At 37.4% G+C, this 24,521-nt stretch overlaps 1 protein-coding gene across 1 annotated transcript in view; it reads right to left on the minus strand.

The window, feature by feature from the left end:
- Positions 1-3,084: 3,084 nt before the first annotated feature.
- The window catches only part of LOC306863582 (metallophosphoesterase 1), a 92,042-nt gene continuing 70,605 nt past the window's right edge, over positions 3,085-24,521 (minus strand). Inside the window, exons 9-10 of the mRNA XM_079407005.1 lie at positions 3,674-3,868; positions 3,085-3,433 (exon numbers count right to left, since the gene is read on the minus strand). Coding sequence (XP_079263131.1) covers positions 3,686-3,868 — 183 coding nt within the window. The 3' untranslated portion in view covers positions 3,085-3,433; positions 3,674-3,685. The remainder of the gene's footprint in view (positions 3,434-3,673; positions 3,869-24,521) is intronic.

The raw sequence follows: 24,521 nt of genomic DNA on the forward strand, positions 1-24,521 counted from the left end.
TTTCTCTTTTTTCTGCCTCACATGTTTCTTTTCCTTTTTAATTTATTTATAGTCTTGTGTGTGTGTGTGTATGTATATATATATATATATATATATATATATATATATATATATATATGTATATAATATATGAAGTGGATCAAAAAAGTTAACCAAAACCAGGACAAGAACGCATTTTGGTTGTAGGTTTTAGGACAACTTTTATGAAAGGTTTTGATCCACTTCAAATACCGAGTAGTGTGTGTGTGTATGTATGTGTATATGTGTATATATATATATATATATATATATATATATATATATAATGTATATGTAGTTGTCAACATTTGAAGTGGATATATATATATATATATATATATATATATGTATATGTGTATGTATATGTGTATATATATATATATATATATATATATATATATATATATATGTATATGTGTATATATATATGTATATGTGTGTGTGTGTGTGTGTGTGTGTGTGTGTGTGTGTGTATATATATATATATATATATATAATGTATATGTAGTTGTCAACATTTGAAGTGGATATATATATATATATATATATATATATATATATATATATGTTTGTGTGTGTATTTTTATTTTATTTTTTTCCCTGAAGTGAGAGGGGATGTGTGTGTATAAAATGAAATTATTTCTATTTTATAGTTTTTACCACTCCCAGGTCATTTCTTTATATTTGTTGTTGTGTTGCAGCATTGGCTGGCTTTATATGAGGTTAGATTAGAAGATTAGATGTGGTTAGACCAGCTGACATAAAACCTGGAAACCTGTGGTAACCTGTGATCTATGTCAGGATGGTCTGACCTTTTACCTTTCCCCTCCATCTAATGAAGGGGATATTGGAGTACTTGATATAGGAGTGAAGGGGTACATGAAGGATTTAATGAAGCACTTTGCATCAGTTGTTTCCTAAATTAAAGCCAGAAGGCAGATTTCACAATGTAGCACCTCTGTATTTATCTGTTTTTTTTTTGTTTTGTTTTTTTGTTTTTGTTTAGTTTAGTTTGCTTTTTTCTGCAAAGCATGCAGAAAGGAATTCAGGGCTAGATAGGAGTTTGTAACCAACTACAGAGCAGGAGCAGGGATTTGTGGGATTTGTCATACTCTGCTTTTTTTTTTTTTTTTTTCTCTCAGTGGGTGCCAGCGGCAGTCCATCTTGGGAGAACCGTCACTGGCCAAATGATGCCTCTTTTAGAATGGGCAGCCCCCATTTGGTAGGTAGTCCTAAATATAGATATAAAGAAAAAAACACAATATATTTTTAAGGTTTTTGTTTTGTTATTCTAAAGAATGTGCAAGGTCACTCGATCTTGTACAGGACTGCAAAATGTTATTTTGTATAACTTCAACAAGAAAGACAAAACTTTTGAGCTCTTTGTGCCTTTGAATATGGCTGTACCTGTAAATGAAGATAAAGTATGTGCGATTGGACAGCGCTGTACAGCTTGATGTCAAATCTTACATGCAGAAGAGCGTGCTGATAGGAAATCGCTCTGTAGACTGGGTTTTTTTTTCTAGTTTATAAAGCTATTTAAAATGTCTTTTACTATAAAATGAAAAATTAGGCAAAAAATCTTGATATACAATATGCAAAATTAACCACTTTGTTTAGAAACTGCAAATACAGTATGTCTTACAGTTCTTTGAATTTCTGTTTTTGTCAGAGGACTCAGCTTTAAAAAAACTTTGGAAATCTTTTCAAAATTTCCAAAATTTTGACCTGCTGTTGTTTCAGGTAGAGGGTGCATTTTTAGAAGTGGCATATATGCAGACTGTACTGTACTGGTTGTGCCGGTGAAAGTGTGTAGATATGTGTGATCGCATGCGTGTGTGCATACATTTGCATATATACCACATTTTGTACTGTACATGTGCATTCTATGTGTACATATACATTTATAAAAACATGATAATGCATATTCTATAAATATATATGTACAATTATTCATAATAATATGTGTGCCTAAATGTATACATATTTATGAATGTTTAGCGAGGTTGTATGCATAGCTATGCATATACAAATGCATAAAATAGAAGGAACGAAGAAGTAAGACTAGCGATTCTTTACTGGCTGTCCTGAGCGCGTACTGACTGCGCTGGCATTGTGAATGTGAGCACTAATAGTGTAAATCTCACAGCTTGAGTGGGTCCATACGTCTCTCACTCTCACCAGTGGGGCAGTTATCATAAGTCAAAGGAATAGTGCAATGCAAAAGTTTTTTTTTGTTTGTTTGTTTGTACAGAAAGAACTTCATGAAAAAAAATCATCCAATATTTCATTTGTGTGTTCAAAATATAGACTGCATGTAGATTCTAAAAACTTGAGTTCAAGTAAATCAAATAATTTTCATTTTCAGGAGAGAAATTCTTTAATACATTAAACACAAGTATCTTAAATACTTAAATTTAACATATACACACTTGAGTCCATGCACAATGTCATATAAACTATTAATTTTACCTGTCTGTACTCTTGTGGTTCACTTCTCAACTGGTGAAGTGCAGGGACAGTGTGTGATGTGACATAGGCTGTGAGTGGCTGTAACACTGGTAGATGGGCTTTATTCTTCTTAGTATCCTCTGTAGCTTTTACATGTTCAAACTTATTTCAGAAACTTAAAATACAAGTGACAATGACAAAAAATAATATAATAATAATAATAAAACAATTGTCTCTGGCCTTTCAAGGATTTTAAGGTTTCTTTTTTTCATTTTCATTTCTTAATGTTTATTTCAATAATGAGGCACATTAGAAGACCTTCGCCTTTTGTTTAGAATGGCAATGTGGGAAGAAATGTAATTTTGCAAATAAAATACCTCTAAAAGAATGTGAGTTTGCCTTTGAATTGTATGTTTTATAATCACAACTTGAAAAATGGGTTGCAGCTAAAATTTCTTATTTCTCAAAATGTTTTCCCCCTCCATTGGCTAAACCACTTTTTCAAAACTCTTCGTATAGTCTGCAATACCAAAATAAATCTTGACCAAACAGTTAATCTCACTTCCAAAATGAACTCAAACCACCATTACATAATGATTTTTTTTTTTTTTTTTTAGTTTAGTTTAAATAATTTTTTACATAAATCTGTACATCATTAAAGAATATGTGTACCTTTTAAATTATGTAACATATTTTAAAGTATGTAACAAGAATTAATCAGAAATGCTGCAAATGCTGTGCATATATTTGAAAGTAAAAAAAATTAAAAAAAGATAAAATTCCAGGGCTGCAAATATAATTAAATAATTAACAAATATAAACAACAACAACGTGTAAATTGTAATGACTCGTACTGTATGTACTGTACTGTGAGGGTTCTGGTACTCGCTCTCTCTGTCACTCTTCTTTCCCCTTCAATCTGCCTTCCTTGATCAAACGAAAATGTGCTGCACCTTCACCTGTGCTGTTGCAGGTGAAGTATGAAAGACAAGGGTAAAAAAATTAGCTGACTTAGGGAGATGGTCATTTAAGGCAATTTGTATGGTAAAAGTTTTGAAATTGTGACTTCTGTTTGGACTAAACTATTGTGCATCAAAATAATTTATTAACCATTTTCAACAATTTCTTGTTTCTGTGCACATGAACTCAGGGCTTACTGTTAAACCATTGTTATCATTAGCAGTGCCACATAAATCTCACATACCTTTTGTGCATGTTACAAAGTCTTGTGCTTTCCTAGAAGGCTATTTGGCAAATGCAGTGATCTTCTGAACGTCTTGATATGGCTGAGTGTTATCAGTGCAATGATCAGACAGCTGCCGCAGTAAAGTGCTAACACAGTCCTCTCCTCTGGCAAAAAACACTTTGAAAGCCGGATGTCAGACCTGGAGAATGTGCCCTACAGGAAGTGATAGAATATACAATAACATTAACATTAAATAAATATTAAAAGTTTCTTATACTTTTGACTAAAGGTTTTTTTATTGCAGCTTATAGAGTTGGCATCTTATTTTACACCACCTCTAAGGTTTGGTGTGAATGTGAAAGCTACTGAGTGATAACCTTTCATACATTAAACACTATGACTATGTTAATTTCATGAAACTTAAACTCTAAAAACATGTTTGCTGTATCAGAGTATTAACAGAATAAAGTATCAGTTAAATTATATTTCACTTGTTTAGCTCTTCATGTCAACTTAATAATAAAAGTGGGACTCTGTAACTATATAAAATGACAGACCTGAAAATATGTTTGAACTCAATTTTGTGGAAAGTGTAGCAATTGTAAGAAATGTCCTGTAAATAGATTTATAAACTTGAGAAAACTTAATCTTGCACCATTCTGTGAAGTCTAGATCTAATTGAGCTGAAATGAAACAAATGATTGTTGCATATAGAACTGCATACAGAATAATTGAAACTTATAAAGTCGTAAAGTAAAAAGTCGTGACGTATTGTCAAGTATGGTGACCCATACTCGAAATTGGTGCTCTGCGTTTAACCCATCCAAGTGCACACACACAGCAGTGAGTAGTGAACAAATGCACACACACACACACACACCGTGAACACACACCCGGAGCAGTGGGCAGCCATGCTGCAGCGCCCGGGGAGCAATTGGGGGTTCGGTGCCTTGCTCAAGGGCACCTCAGTCGTGGTATTGAGGGTGGAGAGAGCGCTGGACATTCACTCCCCCCACCTACAATTCCTGCCGGCCGGGGGCTCGAACTCGCAACCTTTCGATTACGAGTCCGACTCTCTAACCATTAGGCCACGACTTCCCCACTTTTATAAAACTTACACAAAAACATTTGCCACAATTGGACATTGGGTATAATTGTCAAGATCCTTTCAAGTCTGAATGAATGGCATTTGTATAGCACTTTATCGTATATTGCTGTACACCCAACACACTTTACAATCATATGGGGGGGGGGGGGGGGGTCTCTCCTCAACCAGCACCAGTGTGCAGCATCAACTTGGATGATGTGACGGCAGCCACAGTACAACGACACCAGTGTGCTCACCACACACCAGCTACGGGTGGAGAGGAGAGAGTGATAGAGCCAATTCAGTGGATAGCGATTATTAGGAGGCCATGATTGACGGGCCAGTGGAGGGAATTTGGCCAGGACACCGGGGTTACACCCCTACTCTTTATGAGAAGTGCCATGTGATTTTAAATGACCACAGAGTCAGGACCTCGGTTTAATGTCTCATCTGAAGGACGGTGCTTTTTACAGTATAGTGTCCCCGTCACTACTGGGGTTTTTAGGACCCATACAGACCACAGGGTGAGCACCCCTGCTGGCCTCACTAACACCTCTTCCAGCAGCAACCTCGCTTTCCCAGGAGGTCTTCCATCCAGGTACTAACCAAGCTCAACCCTGCTTAGCTTCAGTGGGCAACCAGTCTTGGGCTGCAGGGTGACATGGCTGCTGAAGTCATTTAATACATTTGGTATATTTGCTACCCAATAATGCTTCAGACTGGGGAGTATAACGTCAAACTGTTTCTGCTGAAACTCTTTACATATTTGAAATGTTTTGCATCACATTAAAAATGCATCAGTATGTCTGAGGAAAAAAAAAAATTACCCACCATAGAAAACAAATAATCTCCATTGAATTTTCTGGATTTGCTATTTAGCATTCCCCTGTAAATAGCATCCAGTGGGTAGGACAACAAAAACCAACATTTTCTCAAAAGGATTTTTTTTTTTTTCCGTTAGTTCACCTTATCACCAATGTGCAAACATAATGGTTAAACATTCTTGTTCACAGTCATGTTAGAAAGAGTTGACCCCCCTCATAAAAATTCCATACCACCCCACCATACCCTAACTGGACACCTGTTAATATAGACCCATTCAACTGCACAGCTATTTGTACATCTGTTTATCCACCCCACCAATCAAAAGGAATTTATGACCCCTCATACTGTTTGGGAATGTGTTTTGACACATTGAAACTTTTCAAAACTTTGTGCTTTAACTTTAAAATGAAACGGTGTATTGGTTGGTTAAAATGGGGGTGATCAAGGGAAGTTTTTATAAAAGTTTTTTCACACACATCATTCGAGCAATAGAATTAATGTAATGACTGTGTTTTCCAGAAATGGTAAAAAAAAGTCAAGACGAGCATTTATGTAGTGTTAAACGGAAAGAGTTGAAATATCTAAAAGAAAATGTATCAGACACATTCGTTAAACAACTGAATACGGTAGTTGTTAAAATCTTGTAGTCTAACAAATAACAATTTTAAAAAGGTAGAGTTTGTTACTGATACAAAGTTAAATAAAATAAAATAAAAAGGTCTTAGCACCTTACGCTGACCTAAACAAAAATGTGGTAACACTTTAGAAATACTGTTCCATCATTAATAAATAACTACACAAGAACACATGAGTATTAACGCAATATACAGGTACATCTAAAAGAAATTGAATATTGTGAAAAAGTACATTTTTTTCTTGTAACTTATTTCAGAAAGTTAAACTTTCATATTTTAGATTCATTACATGTAAAGTAAAACATTTCAAAAGTGTTTTTTGTTTTAATTTTGATGATTAGAGCTTACAGCTTATGAAAGTCAAAAATCAGTATCTCATAATATTAGAATATTTACATTTGAGTTTCAATTAATGACCATCCCTACAGTATAAATGCCAGGTATCTCTTGTTCTTTGAAACCACAATAATGGGGAAGACTGCTGACTTGGCAATAATCCAGAAGACGAACATTGACGCCCTCCACAAAGAGGGTAAGTCACAGAGGGTCATTACTGAAAGGTGTGGCTGTTTACAGAGTGCTGAATCAATGCATATTATCTGCAAAGTTGACTGGAAGGAAGAATTTGGGTCAGAAAAGGTGCACAAGCAACAGGGATGATCGCAAGCTTGAGAATACTGTCAAGCAAAGCTGATTCAAACACTTGGGAGAGCTTCACAAGGAGTGGACTGAAGCTGGAGTCAGTGCATCAAGAGTCACCACGCTCAGACGTCTTCAGGAAAAGGGCTACCAAGCCACTTCTGAACCAGAGACAACGTCAGAAGCATCTTACCTGGGCTGTGGATAAAAAGAACTGGACTGTTGCTCAGTGGTCCAAAGTCCTCTTTTCAGATGAAAGTAAATTTTGCATTTCATTTGGAAATCAAGGTCCCAGAGTCTGGACGAAGAGTGGAGAGGCACTGAATCCATGTTGCTTGAAGTCCAGTGTGAAGTTTCCACAGTCAGTGATGATTTGGGCTGCCATGTCATCTGCTGGTGTTGGTCCCATTTGTGTCTTCTGAAGTCCACAGTCAACGCACCCAGGACATTTTAGCGCATTTCATTTTCCAGCAGGATTTGGCACCTGCCCACACTGCCAAAGGTACCAAAAGCTGGTTCAATGACCATGGTATTACTGTGCTTGATTGGCCAGCAAACTATGAGAATCTATGGGGTATTGTCAAGAGGAAGATGAGAGACACCAGACCCAACAATGCAGATTACCTGAAGGCCGCTATCAAAGCAACCTGGGCTTCCATTACACCTGAGCAGTGCCACAGGCTGATTGCCTCCATGCCACGCCGCATTGATGCAGTAATTCATGCAAAAGGAGGCCCAACCAAGTATTGAGTGCATAGAAATTAAGCTTTTCAGAAGCCTGACATTTACATTTAAAATATCCTTTTTTTATAGATTTTATGTAATATTCAAATTTTTTGAGACACAGAATCTGTAAGCCATAATCATCACAAGAAATAAAGGCTTAAAATATTTCACTGTGTGTAATGAATAATATATGGGTTTCACTTTCTGAAATGAGTGACAAAAAATATTTATCTTTTTCACGATATTCTAATTTTTTTAGATGTACCTGTAAGCACTCTAGTATCTAACAAGAAAATAGTAAGTAATTGTAAGTGCTTAGTCGAATGTGGTAGTTCACTATTAGTTAATCAGTAACTATTATTTTTTTCATACGTCCCCAAGAACTACTATATACAGGTGCATAATTAATATGATTAATGCATAATGTATAATTTATTCTAAATTGTAGGTCATGGTAGCTCACTAGTAATGACTCAAGTATTACCAAATTCTTCACAAGGAATTACTAATTATTTGGATCACTATTCTAAAGTGAATAACATGATTAATTATCTAGTAATGACTGAAATCATTGTAAGCTTTTTAAGCTTTAGAATACTGATACAAATAATCAGTAATTCCTTTAGAAGGATGTAATAACACTTAAGTCATTACTATCCAGAACCTTACATACATGTAAACATAAACATGCATGCAAACACAAACATGCATGCAAACACAAACATACAGGCAAACACAAACATGCACACAAACACAAACATGCAGGCAAACACAAACATACATGCAAACACAAACATACATACAAACACAAATATAAATGCAAACAAATGCATATGCAAACGCAAACAAACATACATGCAAAAACAAACAAATATGCACGCAAACACAAACATACATGCTAACAAACGTGTATGCAAACACAAACATGTATGCAGACACAAACACAAACATCCATGCAAAATCTACGATGATGGAAAGCAGTACGATTAAACGATGTAACTTTGGTTTTAACAAATAAGTTAAATTTTGTTGATTTTTAGATCTTTCACACCTAAAACCATGATGCTCTAAAGCAGAGATTAGAAGTAGTCAAATGTTTCTCTGATGAATTCAAGGCGCTTAAGAGAGTTTTCTTTATGAATTAGACCTAAATTAGACTGAAAATGAGCTGTCATAAGGTTATTTATTACAAAAGAATGTCTTAAACAAGGTGCAACAAATGTCTCGCAGAATCTTTACAACAGATTAGACTTTCTTTCTCACTTTAAAAATGGTATTATTAATCATGTTGTTTAATTGCAACACATTTAATTTCACACTGTAATGTTTTATTTTATTAAAATAAAAAACAACTGGCTCTTTGTAGTTTAACCTTACTAAGATTTGATCAAATAATTGATAGAAGAAATAATCGATAAGTCCAATTTATCACCCCCACCTGATGTATCTGATGGTTTGTGATGACATAAATATCTTACTGATGTATCTTTTTTAAGATGTTAAGTATAATGTGTGTAAATTTCAACATTACTGTTAAAAATTGCTTAAAATGTAATCTTTTTATCTTTCATGTAGGATTCATATCCACACTCAATTGTTTCCGGTGTCCGGAGACAAATGAAAATAGACAAAAATGCATGAAAGACTTTCCTTTTCTTTTAAGATATTTGTAATGATAGACTAAAAATATTAGATTGATTAAAACAACTGAGTTTATGCATTTCCCTTGAATATGTATACAGTAACCAGTGAGTACATTATGGTATTATTGTAACCTCATAAATTCAGAAACATTAACACTTTGTTTTTACCCTGCAACCCGATTGTTCAACACATTTAAAAAAAAAAAAAAGGCAAAAGAAAGTTTGTTGTGTTTTCAGAAAATCAGATATGGTATATTAAGTCTTTTTTTATTTTATTGATTAATATTCATCGTGCTGAATTTATGAGGTTATTCAATAGCACCTTAATGCACTCGCTGGTTACTATACATATTCAAGAGAAATGCACATTGAACAAAATTCACTGAATTTATGAGGTTATGTATTTATACAATAACACCTTAATGTACACTGGTTACTGTATACATATTCGAAGGACATGAATCCTACATGAAAGATAAAAAGATTACATTTAAGCAATTTTTAACAGTAATATTGAACTTTACACATATTATACTTAACATCTTTAAAAAATCTGTATCAGTAAGATAGTTATGTCATCACCAACCATCAGATACATCAGGTGGGGGTGATACATAGGATTTATGGATTATTTGATTATTTCTTCAATCAAATTTGATCTTAGTAAAATAAAACTAGAAGAAGCCAGTTGTTTTTATTTTAATAAAATAAAACATTACAGTGTGAAATTAAATGTGCTTCATTTAAACAGCATGGTTAATAATACTATTTTTAAAGTGAGAAAAAAATCTAATCTGTTGTAAAGATTCTGTGAGACATTTGTTGCACCTTGTTTAAGGCCCCGTTTACACTAGCGCGTTTTCGTTTTAAAACGGCGTTTTACAATGAAAACTATGCTCGTCTACGGTGGCGTTTTCACTGTGTGTTTAGAAACGATCTCCATCTACACAACACAACCGAAAACGCATGTCACATGTGCAGGTACAACCACACGTGGTTGATTCCACATTATTTAGATGGCATATGCGTCTGTGTGCTTGGAGCGGTCGAATGGGGAATCTACCTATACATATCTATGGGTACAACAATGAGCATGATGTTATCATTTACACAGTCACGCAGAGCGAATGTGGGCAGCCACACCATCTTTTCAAAAGTCTCTGTTTTGCGCCGTTTACACTGAAATGCAACCCCAGAGTTTTCAAACTAAAACGGGGTCAAAAGTTACACATTTTACAATGAAAATGCACTAGTGTAAATGTAGCCTAAGACATTATTTTGTTGTAAACAACATTATGACAGCTAATTTTCAGTCTAATGTAGGTCTAATTCAGGTCTAATTCATAAATCCTGATATCTGATATCTCTGAGCTGGCTACCAGTTAAATTTACAATAGAGTTTAAAATCTTAGTCTTTCGAATGGTATCTTCTCTTTCTATGTTTAAATCTAAGCTTAAATCTTATTTTCTATCTATGGCATTTAACAATATATGAATTTTTACAGTATGTATTTTACTTTGTTGATTGTAATCCTTTATTTTATGGATTGTTTCTAATGTTCTGTACAGTACTTTGGTCAACCTTTAGGTTGTTTTTTAAATGTGCTTTATAACTAACTAAAGAAAAATCTCTGTAAGTGCCTTGCATTCATCACAGGATCATTTGACTACTTCTAATCCCTGCTTTAGATCATCCAGGTGTGAAAGATCTAAAAATCTACAAAACTTAACTTATTTGTTAAAACAAAAGTTACATCATTGTACTGCTTTCCATCATCATGTAGATTTTGCATGTATGTTTGTGTCTGCATGCATGTTTGTGTTTGCATGTATGTTTGTGTTTGCGTCTGCATGCATGTTTGTGTTTGCATGCATGTTTGTGTTTGCATGTATGTTTGTGTTTGTATGCAGGTTTGTGTTTGCATATTTGTGTTTCCGTGCATGTTTGTGTTTGTTTTTGCATGTATGTTTGTGTTTGCATGAGTGTTTGTGTATGTTTGCGTGTGTTTGTTTGTGTTAGCATTTATGTTTTGTTTGCATATATGTTTGTTTTTGCATGTATGTTTGTGTTTGTGTGCATGTTTGTGTTTGCATGTGTGTGTTTGTGTTTGCATGTATGTTTGTATTTGTGTTTGCATGTGTGTTTGTGTTTGCATGTATGTTTATGTTTGCGTGTATGTCTGTGTTTGCGTTTGCATACACAATATGTTTGTGTTTGTGTGTATGTTTGTGTTTGCATGTATGCTTGTGTTTTCATGCTTTTTTATATTTGTGTTTGCGTTTGTTTGTATGTTTGCGTTTATGTTTGCATGTGTAACGGAGGTATTTTTAAGGGACTTTTATTTTGATGGGTTGCGCCGTTTTCGCGGGAGATGCAAAGACGTCTGGGAAGAAGAAGAGGAGAGTGCAGTTTTTACGAAAGAGACGCGCCATCTTCGCTCTGTGAGAGTCCAGTGAACACTAGCATGTGAGACTTGAAACGGAATTGTTGCAGAAGTTCGGCTGATTGCGTCATCGAACAGAGAAAGAGAGACTGGCTGACAGCACGAGAGAGAGTTGCTGGAGCCGTGAGTTTCGTTCTGAGCAATGTTGTTTTGGCATCATTTGAACAGTGAGCATTTTTGAGAGTTTTGCTGTTTCCAGAGTCATTTATGAACTCTGTAGTGAATGAATGAATGAATGAATGAATGAATGATGCATTTATATAGCGCTTTATTGTGTATTGCTGTACACCCAAAGCGCTTTACAATCATGTGGGGGGGGTCTCTCCTTTACCACCACCAGTGCTGTAGTGCTGATTGCAGATAAAGTCCTAATTGCTGGTGATTTTAATATCCATGTTGATAATGAAAGAGATTCGTTGGGATCAGCATTTATAGACATTCTAAACTCCATTGGTGTTAAACAACACGTTTCAGGACCTATTCATTGTCGAAATCATACTCTAGATTTAATACTGTCATATGGAATTGATGTCAGTGGCGTTGAAATATTGCAGTAGAGCGATGATATCTCAGATCATTATCTAGTTTCGTGTATATTCCATATAGCTAAAGCTGTAAAGCCAACTCCTTGTTACAAATATGGTAGAACCATCACTTCTACCACAAAAGACTACTTTATAAATAATCTTCCTGATTTATCTCAACTCCTCAACATATCCAATAGCTCAGAACAACTTGATGATGTAACAGAAACTACTGACTCTCACTTTTCTAGCACTTGGGGCAGTCGTGGCCTAATGGATAGAGAGTTGGACTTGTAACCCGAAGGTCGTGGGTTCGAGTCTCGGGTCTGGCTGGGATTGTAGGTGGGGGAGTGAATAACCAACACTCTCTCCACCTTCAATACCACGACTGAGGTGTGACCCTCGGTTAAATTCCGAGCACAAATTCCGAGTATCGGTCACCATACTTGGCCACAGTGGCCACACACCACTTCCCTTTCCCCTTTAGATACGGTTGCTCCTTTATGCTTAAGGAAGATTAAGGAAAAGAGTCCAACACAGTGGTATAATGAGCTGAAGAAAAACTAAATTAGAGGTATTTCATATTGCTTGGCGGGAAAATACCCTATCCTACAGAAAAGCATTAAAAACTGCTAGATCTGCTTACTTTACGTTTCTTTTAGAAGAAAACAAACACAACTCCAAGTATTTATTTAATACAGTGGCTAAATTAACAAAAAATAATATCAGTAGTTGCAGACATTAACCAGCAACACAGTAGTAATGACTTTATGAACTACTTTACTTCCAAGATCGAAACTATTAGAGATAAAATTGTAACCATGCAGCTGTCAGCCACAGTATTGCATCAGATAGTGCACTATAGATCCCCTGAGGAACAATTCCACTCATTCTCTTCTATTGGAAATGAAGAATTGTATAAACTTGTTAAATCAACTAAACCAACAACCTGTATTTTGGACCCTGTTCCATCTAAGCTCCTAAAAGAGGTCCTTCCAGAAGTAATAGATCCTCTTCTGGAGATTATTAACTCATCATTGTCATTAGGATATGTCCCAAAAACCTTCAAACTGGCTGTTAACCCTCTAAGTGCCAAAGTCGCAAAATTGCGACAAGACGTCATACTTCATGAAACAGACTATAGTTCCTAATATGGTGTAATATCTCATTTGTATTCCCTTCCACTAGATGGCAGACATGTAGTACTTCGATTCTAGACCAAAATTGTTCGAGGAAATAGCAGAGCAAGTGAGCTATCGTGTCATTGATGCGGAAGCAATTCAGTTCATAGCGTGTGAGAAAATTGTGAGATTTGTGAGAGAAAATCACCAAATGGCTTATAAAAAGTTGTACTGTGAGGATGTGTTGCAAATGTCATTCGCCGATTCTGACTCTGAAGGGGAATATTTGCCTTTTGGAAATGACGATCGGCCGTCTAATGATCGCGCTTCTCCCGGTACATCTATTCCGCGCAATGGTGCCGTTGCGCAAGGCGCGATCGTTCACAAAGCACAAACAAGTGATCATTTCAACACTTTGCCCAACGGGGATGGGGGTGGCAGGGGTGGACGTGGTCTTAGTGTCCATAGGAGAGCTATTGCTCTCTGATAATTGGCAGGATTGCGTCGTTTGTTCTGATCGCGTGCGCTCCAAGGGCCTCCGGCAGACAGTAGTACAGGTGCAGTCAGTTTGGGGTAGATCTGTGTGCTGTGCCATGCAATGAGAGGTACCATACTCTCAAGAACCATAAACTGTCACCTAGATACCTGATTGGGCAGATAGCTGGTCAACTGATCAAACAATAGGAACATGTATTTTACTATGGCACAGTAGCCAATATAGTAATAATTTACTACTTTCTCCTGTTTTACTGTTGAGTTCCTCTTCTCCTGATCATTTGGAATGAGGATAAAAAGACAAAAAAATAACAACATGCAAATAAGTTCAAACATCCATTCAATATCTATTATTTCCTGAATATTACTGATGAACTGATCAAAAAGTAGGCTACTGTTCACATGCGTTTTACTACTATATAGTATAGTAATATAGTAATAATTTATTGCTTTCTCCTGTTTTATTGTTGGTTTCCTCTTTTCTGATTATTTGGAATGAGGAGAAAAAGACAATTAAAACAAACAAAAAAATCAAACATCAATTCAATATCTACTATTTCCTAAATATTATGAAATTCAAGAGGGCCGGCCCTGATGACGTCATAATATGCAAATTAGATGAGTATATTTACACCCCACATAAACTTTCGGTCATGCCCAACATTTTTCTAATTTACAGTAGATCTCTATCTTTAAGCCCTTTCAAGCCACAAGCTTTTGAAATCTTGATGTCAAAATCCAGCATTTTTCCCAAAAAACCCTGGCGCCTAAAGGGTTAAGCCTCGCATTAAAAAATCACAACTTGACCCCAAAGAATTAATTAATTACATACCGATCTTGAATCTCCCTTTTCTGTCAAAGATATTAGAAAAGGTTGTATCATCACAACTATGTTTCTTAGAGAAAAATGATATATGTGAGGAAATCCAGTCAGCTTTTAGACCATATCATAGTACTGAGACTGCTCTCATTAGAGTTAAAAACGACCAGCTTTTATCATCTGATCATGGTTGTATCTCTCTATTAGTGCTACTGGATCTTAGCATTGCATTTGACACTATCGACCACAACATTCTTTTAAATAGACTAGAAAATTATGTTGGCATTAGAGGAAGTGCACTGGCAATGGTTCAAATCGTACTTGTCTGACCGCCATCAATTTGTGGCAGTAAATGAAGAGGTATCATACCAATCACAAGTGCAGTATGGAGTACCTCAAGGCTCAGTACTTGGCCCCTGTTCACGCTTTATATGTTACCCTTGGGAGATATCATTAGGAAACATGGTGTTAGCTTTCACTGTTATGCTGATACCCAGCTCTATATTTCTTTGCGACCTGATGAAACTTACCAATTTACAAAACTAACGGAATGTATAGTTGATATCAAAAATTGGATGACTAGTGATTTCTTACTGCTAAATTCAGAAAAAACGGAGTTGTTAATTATTGGACCAAAAACGTATGTAATAACCTAGATCACTGTTTAATACTTGATGGCTGCGCTGTAAATTCTTCGTCATCAGTTAGGAACTTAGGCATAGTTTTTGATAGCAATCTTTCCTTCGTAAAACATGTTTCTAGCATTTGTAAAACTGCATTTTTCCATCTTAAACATATATCTAAATTACGACCTATGTTCTCAATGTCAAATGCAGAAACATTAATTAATGCGTTCATGACCTCGAGGCTAGATTATTGTAATGCTTTATTGGGTGATTGCTCTGCATGTTTAATAAACAAACTCCAGCAAGTTCAAAATGCAGCAACTAGAGTTCTTACTAGAACCAGGAAGTATGACCACATTAGCCCAGTTCTGTCAACACTGCACTGGCTCCCTATTAAACATTGTATACATTTTAAGCCCAGCCCTGAATGGTTTGGCACCTCAGTATTTGAGTGAGCTCTTATCGCATTATAGTCCTTCACGTCCGCTGCAATCTCAAAACTCTGGCCATTTGATAATACCTAGAATATCAAAATCAACTGCGGGCCGGAGATCGTTTTCCTATTTAGTGCCCAAACTATAACTGTTCGGGAAGCAGACATATTCTGTCAGTTTAAATCTAGATTAAAAACCCATCTCTTTAACCTAGCTTGGGCTGTCTTGACCCCAGACGAGCTAATTTTTTTTCTTAACAGTGCAAAAGACACTAAAAATACTCTGTTGATTTTAGTCACACAAATAAGTGTTCTACATCAATTGAAACTGTTAAGTGTCTGCTTTTTTTGTGTACACTCACGATTACAACAAAACTTTGTGGTTTTGGAAAATAAAAATAAAACAAACAGGTTTCTTTGTCTTTCATCTCCGCGAACTGCTTTTTGAAACACATCACTAAAATGCACTAACTCAGCGAATTCTCAGCACAGAAACATGGGAGTCATCTCTATAGAAAGCTTGAAGTATCTGCTTTTAAATCTGCTTATCGAAAACAAACATTCTGTGATAAAGTAATCCGTATGAAACCAACACGATGTTCAGTCTTACCCGTCTAACTCATTATCGCTAATTCAATCCTGCCCCCTCGCGGCTCGTGCCGTTCATATGTAAATAACCACGTGAGCCACGTCCATGTGGAAACGCCCAACATAAACACAGAGTGATGAAGTCGTTCATCGCGGCTACTGTTTGTTTCTGGAAGAAGACGCGCTGAGTAAAGCCTGGATTTCCCTCAAAATAAGATCAAGGGTTCATCCAGAAGAGGAGATGTGCACCAATAGTTCGAGCCATAGTTCCATAGATAGCCATAGTTTGAGATGGCGCCGCAGATGGCAGCTACTGTGCATTGCTCTTCAGTGTTTGTACTGTTTTTGTTTGTTTTTCCTGTTTTTTTGTTATTCAAATACGATCAGTTTTACCAGGGATGACCTGCTGAACATTCGGCAGAACACACTACCTGGAGGTTTTTCTGGACACTGAACATTGTAGTTGGCGGAGCCATAGCTCTGGTCAAACGCTTCAGGAGAACGCAGAGACGGGGAAAGCGAGCCGGCGCGGATTTCGAATGCCTTTGCCTAGCATCCATCTGGCGAATCTCCGCTCTCTACCCAACAAAACAAACTCTTTCTGCTCTCCCGGACAAACAAGGATTTTTCTAACTCTGCTGTTCTGTGTTTCACGGAAACCTGGCTAAATGGCGACATACCGGACAGCATACTACATCTGCCTAATTTCCAGCTGATCAGAGCAGATCGGGACGCGGAATCAACAGGGAAATCGCACGGCGGCGGGACGTGCTTTTACAGTCAGGTCCATAAATATTGGGACATTGACACAATTCTAACATTTTTGGCTCTATACACCACCACAATGGATTTCAAATGAAACGAACAAGATGTGCTTTAACTGCAGACTGTCAGCTTTAATTTGAGGGTATTTACATCCAAATCAGGTGAACGGTGTAGGAATTACAACAGTTTGCATATGTGCCTCCCACTTGTTAAGGGACCAAAAGAAATGGGACAATTGGCTTCTCAGCTGTTCCATGGCCAGGTGTGTGTTATTCCCTCATTATCCCAATTAAAATGAGCCGATAAAAGGTCTAGAGTTCATTTCAAGTGTGCTATTTGCATTTGGAATCTGTTGCTGTCAACTGTCAAGATGAGATCCAAAGAGCCGTCACTATCAGTGAAGCAAGCCATCATTAGGCTGAAAAAACAAAACAAACCCATCAGAGAGATAGCAAAAACATTAGGCGTGGCCAAAACAACTGTTTGGAACATTCTTAAAAAGAAGGAACGCACCGGTGAGCTCAGCAACACCAAAAGACCCGGAAGACCACGGAAAACAACTGTGGTGGATGACCGAAGAATTCTTTCCCTGGTGAAGAAAACACCGTTCACAACAGTTGGCCAGATCAAGAACACTCTCCAGGAGGTAGGTGTATGTGTGTCAAAGTCAACAATCAAGAGAAGACTTCACCAGAGTGAATACAGAGGGTTCACCACAAGATGTAAACCATTGGTGAGCCTCAAAAACAGGAAGGCCAGATTAGAGTTTGCCAAACGACATCTAAAAAAGCCTTCACAGTTCTGGAACAACATCCAATGGACAGATGAGACCAAGATCAACGTGTACCAGAGTGATGGGAAGAGAAGAGTATGAAGAAGGAAAGGAACTGCTCATGATCCTAAGCATGCCCCCTCATCAGTGAAGCGTGGTGGTAGTGTCATGGCGTGGGCATGTATGGCTGCCAGTGGAACAGTGCCAGTGGTTCACATGTATTTATTGATGATGTGACTGCTGACAAAAGCAGCAGGATGAATTCTGAAGTGTTTCGGGCAATATTATCTGCTCATATTCAGCCAAATGCTTCAGAACTCACTGGATGGCGCTTCACAGTGCAGATGGACAATGACCCAAAGCATCCTGCAAAAGCAACCAAAGAGTTTTTGAAGGGAAAGAAGTGGACTGTTATGCAATGGCCAAGTCAATCACCTGACCTGAATCCGATTGAGCATGCATTTCACTTGCTGAAGACAAAACTGAAGGGAAAATGCCCCAAGAACAAGCAGGAACTGAAGACGGTTGCAGTAGAGGCCTGGCAGAGCATCACCAGGGATGAAACCCAGCGTCTGGTGATGTCTATGCATTCCAGACTTCAAGCTGTAATTGACTGCAAAGGATTTGCAACCAAGTATTAAAAAGTGAAAGTTTGATTTATGTTTATTATTCTGTCCCATTACTTTTGGTCCCTTAACAAGTGGGAGGCACATATGCAAACTGTTGTAATTCCTACACCGTTCACCTGATTTGGATGTAAATACCCTCAAATTAAAGCTGACAGTCTGCAGTTAAAGCACATCTTGTTCGTTTCATTTGAAATTCATTGTGGTGGTGTATAGAGCCAAAAAAATTAGAATTGTGTCGATGTCCCAATATTTATGGACCTGACTGTACATCAATGAGAGGTGGTGTACAGATGTAACTGTGTTAAAGAAGATGTGCTGTTCAGATCTAGAAGCGCTCTTCATTACCTGCAAGCCGTTCTATTTGCCGCGGGAGTTTTGCTCGTTCATTCTCGTGAGTGTCTACATTCCACTGCAAGCACACGTGAGCACAGCTTTACAGAAACTCGCTGATATGATCACTGAGAGTGAGCAACAACACCCGGACTCTGTTTTAATCATTCTTGGGGACTTTAATAAAGCAAATCTCTCCCACGAACTGCCAAAATACAGACAGCACATCACATGTCCCACCAGAGAGAGTAATATACTGGATCACTGTTACACAGCGATAAAGGATGCATATCACTCTGCTCCACGAGCAGCTTTAGGACTCTCTGATCACCGTTTAGTTCATCTTATTCTGTCCTACAGGCAGAAACTTAAATCTGCAAAACCTGTATTAAGAACTGTTAAAAGTTGGACTAATGAAACAGCGGGATTTACAAGCCTGTTTCTCTCTCACTGATTGGACTGTTTTTGAAAATGCTGCCACCGATCTGGACGAGCTCACAGAGACTGTAACATCTATTTCTGTGAGGATATGTGCATTCCTATCAGGACTTATTTAACCTACAACAATGACAAACCATGGTTCACTGCAAAACTCAGACAGCTCCATCAGGCCAAAGAAGATGCTTACAGAAAGGGGGAAGAAAGTCTTGTATAAACAGGCCAAATTCACACTGGAAAAGGAGATCAGAGTGGCAAAGAGGAATTATTCTGACAAGCTAAGGAACAAATTCTCTTCCAGTGATCCTGCTTCAGTGTGGAAAGGTATGAAGGATATCACCAGTTACAAGTCACCATCCCCCAGCGCTCTGAAGAATCAACAACTGGCAGACGATTTGAATGACTTTTACTGTAGGTTTGAAAAAACAACCCACACCCGCCCTGAACACCTCTCCACACAACCATTCACACCTCCAGCAACCCCCCTCTCCCCCACACCTACAATTCAAATAAGTGAAGATGACGTGTGCCAGGTCTTCAGAAAGAACAAAAGTAAAGCACCAGGCCCAGACGGTGTGTCACCAGCCTGCCTAAAACCTGTGCTGATCAGCTGGCCCCCATCTTCACACAGATCTTCAACAGTTCACTGGAGCTGTGCGAAGTCCCCTCATGCTTCAAACGCTCCACCATCATCCCCGTCCCAAAGAAACCCAAAATTACTGGACTTAATGACTACAGACCTGTGGCTCTAACATCTGTGGCCATGAAATAATTTGAAAGACTGGTTTTGGCTTATCTGAAGGACATCACTGGACCCTTACTGGACCCCCTGCAGTTTGCTACAGAGCAAACAGGTCTGTGGATGATGCTGTCAATATGGGACTGTATTTCATCCTGCAGCATCTGGACAGACCAGGGACTTATGTGAGGATCCTGTTTGTGGACTTCAGCTCCACTTTTAACACCATCATCCCGATTATCAGTTTTTCTTTTATGCCAAAAATCATTAGGATATTAAGTAAAGATCATGTTCCATGAAGATGTTTTGTAAATTTCTTACCGTAAATAAATCAAAACTTATTTTTTGATTAGTAATATGTAGGGATGTAACGATTAACCGTGAACTGGTTGAAAATTTATTCAAATATGTGACCAAATCGGTTGAGATGCTAAACAAACCGTGATTCAATTTGGGGTAGGAGTTTATATGAATGTATGTCTGAGGGGAACTTACTGTCTTTAGAAAAGTTTAGATGGTATTTTTTTCTTTTCATCTTGCCACTGTGTAATGCATATTAAAGTCCATACATAAGTGCAGCCCTGCTTTGCTTACAGCTGAAATCAAGGAAACGCTTTAAGCACCACCTGCTGGCAGAGAGTGAATCTGCGTTTCATTCTGCTTGTTTCATTTAATGCAGATATTTTTCATGTATACAGTATACAGTATAGACACAAAACTCTCAGACCATTCTGTTTTTGCTTCAAATTTCGAAATTATACAATCTAATTTAGATTAAAAACTGCTCATGTTGCATGTATGCAACATCTTTGTTTGGATCACAGGGCTCTAGACTCATTCTTCCCACTGGTCGCTCTTTTGCGACTAACTTTCTCAGTCGGTCGCACAAGCACATTAGGGGTGGGAATCGCAGGGTACCTCACGATACGATATAATCACCATGCCTTAGGTGCAGATTTATGTTTCTGCCGGTCGGTGCCCACTGTTCACACTGCATAACACGCACTTGTAATATCTGAGCGAGAGGCAGAGCATCCAGTTTTGTTCACATAAAACTGGACGCACCGGCAGCGCTCTCTCTCACTCATATAGTGAGGGAAATCCACCTGCGATCCGAGCGGAGCATGAATATGCACTCTGCAATAATAACGTGATCGGTGCCTATGGTCCACGCTGATAGTTTTCATCTCCATAAACATATATATAGCAGTAAAGCTAATACAGTGGCTGGAAATCTGTTTATCCTTCGGTTCCTCGTGTAACAGCTTCACAAACAGCCTTTTCAACTACACAGTATTATTTCTGTATTACAGTCATTCATAAGTTAATAGTTCAGATATAAACACTGATGTGTATGGTAGCGATCAAAATAGACCTTTTGAAAGTTAACTGGTGCTTCAAATAACGTTTGTGTCGATTGCATTGTTTCGCCACTAGGTGCAGGAAAGTGACTTAAAAAAAAATGTATTTGTGATTGAATCAAGAGATTCGTTTAAAAACACAGATTCATCCAGTAAAGAAGTGAAGTATTTGAGTGAGACAATAAATCATTCATTCAAATCACTTTTTCATCATTTTAATATGAACTAACTATATTATAAATACATATTAATTTAAATGTTTAAAAATTTGTTCAAATTAAACACTTAAATAGACTGCAGCAATGGTATTTTGTCACACATTATTTTGTTTCATGGGAGAATCGTGATCTCTGTATGAGACTAAAACAAATCTTGATTCTCAATTTGTCCAGAATCGTGCAGCTGTTGTATGTGACTGAGTGCAGACCTTTGGTAAATATCTAACATGAATAACGTTATCCTAACACTACATAATTTTCAAGCTAGTTTGCCTATTCACCAGGCATTTAAGTTGGCAAAGAAGTGTAAAGTTATGTGCTCGGTGACAGAAAAGTGTGTGTGTTCATGCCTTGCAGCTAAAAAACAAACAAACATGACATCAGATGAGAGAGAGCAGCAGACCTAAAAAGAAACCAAAAAGAGTCCATGCCCCACAGCAGTTCCTCACAAAATATCCTGATATGATATATCCAAAATTTACGCAGTCTAGAGCCCTGGATCATGATTAAAATGCAGTGGTTGCCTCTAATTTTAAATGGAAAGAGCACAGGCAAAAGCCTTATTTTGTTTATATGAAGAGATTTGTGTTATTTATTTGATTTGGAGCTTGTTTTATAATTTCAATTTAGTTTTGTTATTTACATTTACATTATATTTACATTTTGTTATTTAGCAGATGCTTTTATCCAAAGCAACTTACAAATGAGGACAGAATAAGCAATCAAAACCAACAAAAGAGCAATAATATGCAAGTGCTATATTTCAATTTCACAAAGAAATGTGAAGCATTTTGTCAAGTCAAGTCACTATTATTTGTATAGCGCTTTTAACAATGCAAATTGTGTCAAAGCAGCTTTACATCAGCTTGATATAAAGCTGGGTGGCTTTATATCAGCTTTACAGTATTTAGACGGGGAAATAGTTTGTCGAAAGTGTCATTCTTTTCAGGCCAGACAAAATCAGCAGTTTAAATCTAGGCTAAAGCAGAGTCAGATTGTTCAAAGGACTCATCTGGTTCCTGTGGTCTTGTCCCAATGGCCGTCTAGGGTCTTCACTGGGGATCAGTCTCTGGGGCTCATCTAGTTGTCCTGGTCTCCGTTGACGTTCAGGGCTGTAGAGGTCATCTCTAGGTGCTGATCCACCATCTGATCTGGATACAGTCTGGATGTGGGTGGCTACGGTGACCTCGGAATAAGAAAGAAAGAGACTAATATTAGCGTAGATGCCATTCTTCTAACGATGTAACAAGTACATCGGGTGTTTTGTGAAGACCGGTTGACGTAATTAATGCAGCCTAACAATCCTTTTACGGATTTGAATTATAGAAATGCATTAGTGTATTATGTGTAAGATAGGTTAAAGCGATGGGTTTTTAATCTAGATTTAAACTGACAGTCTGTCTTTTTCCCGAACAGTGTTGGGTAGATTGTTCCAGAGTTTGGGCGCTAAATAGGAAAACGATCTCCCGCCCGCAGTTGATTTTGATATTCTAGGTATTATCAAATTGCCCGAGTTTTGAGATTGCAGCGGACGTGAAGGACTATAATGCGATAAGAGCTCACTCAAATACTGAGGTGCCAAACCATTCAGGGCCTTCAGGTAATTAGCAAGATCTTAAAATGTATACGATGTTTATTAGGAAGCCAGTGCAGAAAAAGCAGAAAGCTTGCTATCAAAAAGTACACCTAGGTTCCTAGCTAATGACGAAGAATTTACAGAGCAGCCATCAAGTATTAGACAGTGATCTAGGTTATTACATGCAAATGTTTTTGGTCTAATAATTAACACCTCTGTTTTTTAACTAATTCATTAATTCTTTGGGGTCAAGTTGTTTTTTTTAATGAGAGGCTTAATAACAGCCAGTTTGAAGGTTTTTGGGACATAGCCTAATGACAATGGTGGGTTAATAATATTCAGAAGAGGATCTATTACTTCTGGAAGCAACTCTTTTAGGAGCTTAGATGAAACAGGGTCTAACATACAGGTTGTTGCTTTAGAGAGACTCACATCATGGTGCCAGGACAACTGTCTCTCTCTGAATGTGGGCAAAACTAAAGAGCTGATCATGGACTTTAGGAAGAGACAGCAGCAGCCCTACACTCCTCTTATGATCAGTGGGACCCCTGTGGAGAGGGTGAGTAACTTCAAGTACCTCGGTGTAAACATCTCCGAGAACCTGACTTGGACTACACACATCCAAACACAGGTTAAGAAAGCCAGGCAAAGACTGTACCATCTGTGACAGCTGAGGAAATTCAGGGTCTCACCAGCAATCCTGAAAACTTTCTATTCAGGGACCATAGAAAGAGTATTGACTCTGCATCTCAGTGTGGTATGGAAACAGCTCCAATCAGGACTGCAAAGCACTACAGAGAGTTGTGCGCTTAGCTGAACGCATCTCAGGGTCTGCTCTCCCCTCTCTGCAGGACATCTACCTCAAACGCTGCAAAAGTAGAGCTGTCAAAATCATCAAGGACTCAAATCACCCTGGTAACCGTCTATTCACTTTGCTAACATCTGGTAAGCGCTTCCGTAGCCTGATGGCAAAAACTGAGAGACTTAGGAGGAGCTTCTTCCCCCAGGCCATCAGGCTCCTAAACTCTAACTCTGTGTCATAACATCACATGACTCCATGTAAATATCACTATATCAATAAGCTATTCATAATTTTTTGTACCTCATATTGCTGCTATTTAAATACCCTGTAAGGCAAGGCAAGGCAAGGCAAGGCAAGTTTATTTATATAGCACATTTCATACACAGTGGTAATTCAAAGTGCTTTTACATAAAAGAAAGTGAAATAGACATTAAAATCAATAAAAACATGGAAATAAAAATAATAAAAACAAGGAATTTTAAAATGATATAGAAAATGATTTAAAATAAATTTAAAGAAAATTATTATACCTAAAATGTATTGCAGTCAGTTCGGACATATAGCACAGTGCTCATTCAACAAATGCACAGTTAAACAGATGAGTTTTGAGTCGTGATTTAAATGTGGCTA

The sequence above is a fragment of the Barbus barbus genome, assembly GCF_936440315.1.
Source record: "Barbus barbus genome assembly, chromosome: 44".
In the NCBI taxonomy this organism is placed as follows: domain Eukaryota; kingdom Metazoa; phylum Chordata; class Actinopteri; order Cypriniformes; family Cyprinidae; genus Barbus; species Barbus barbus.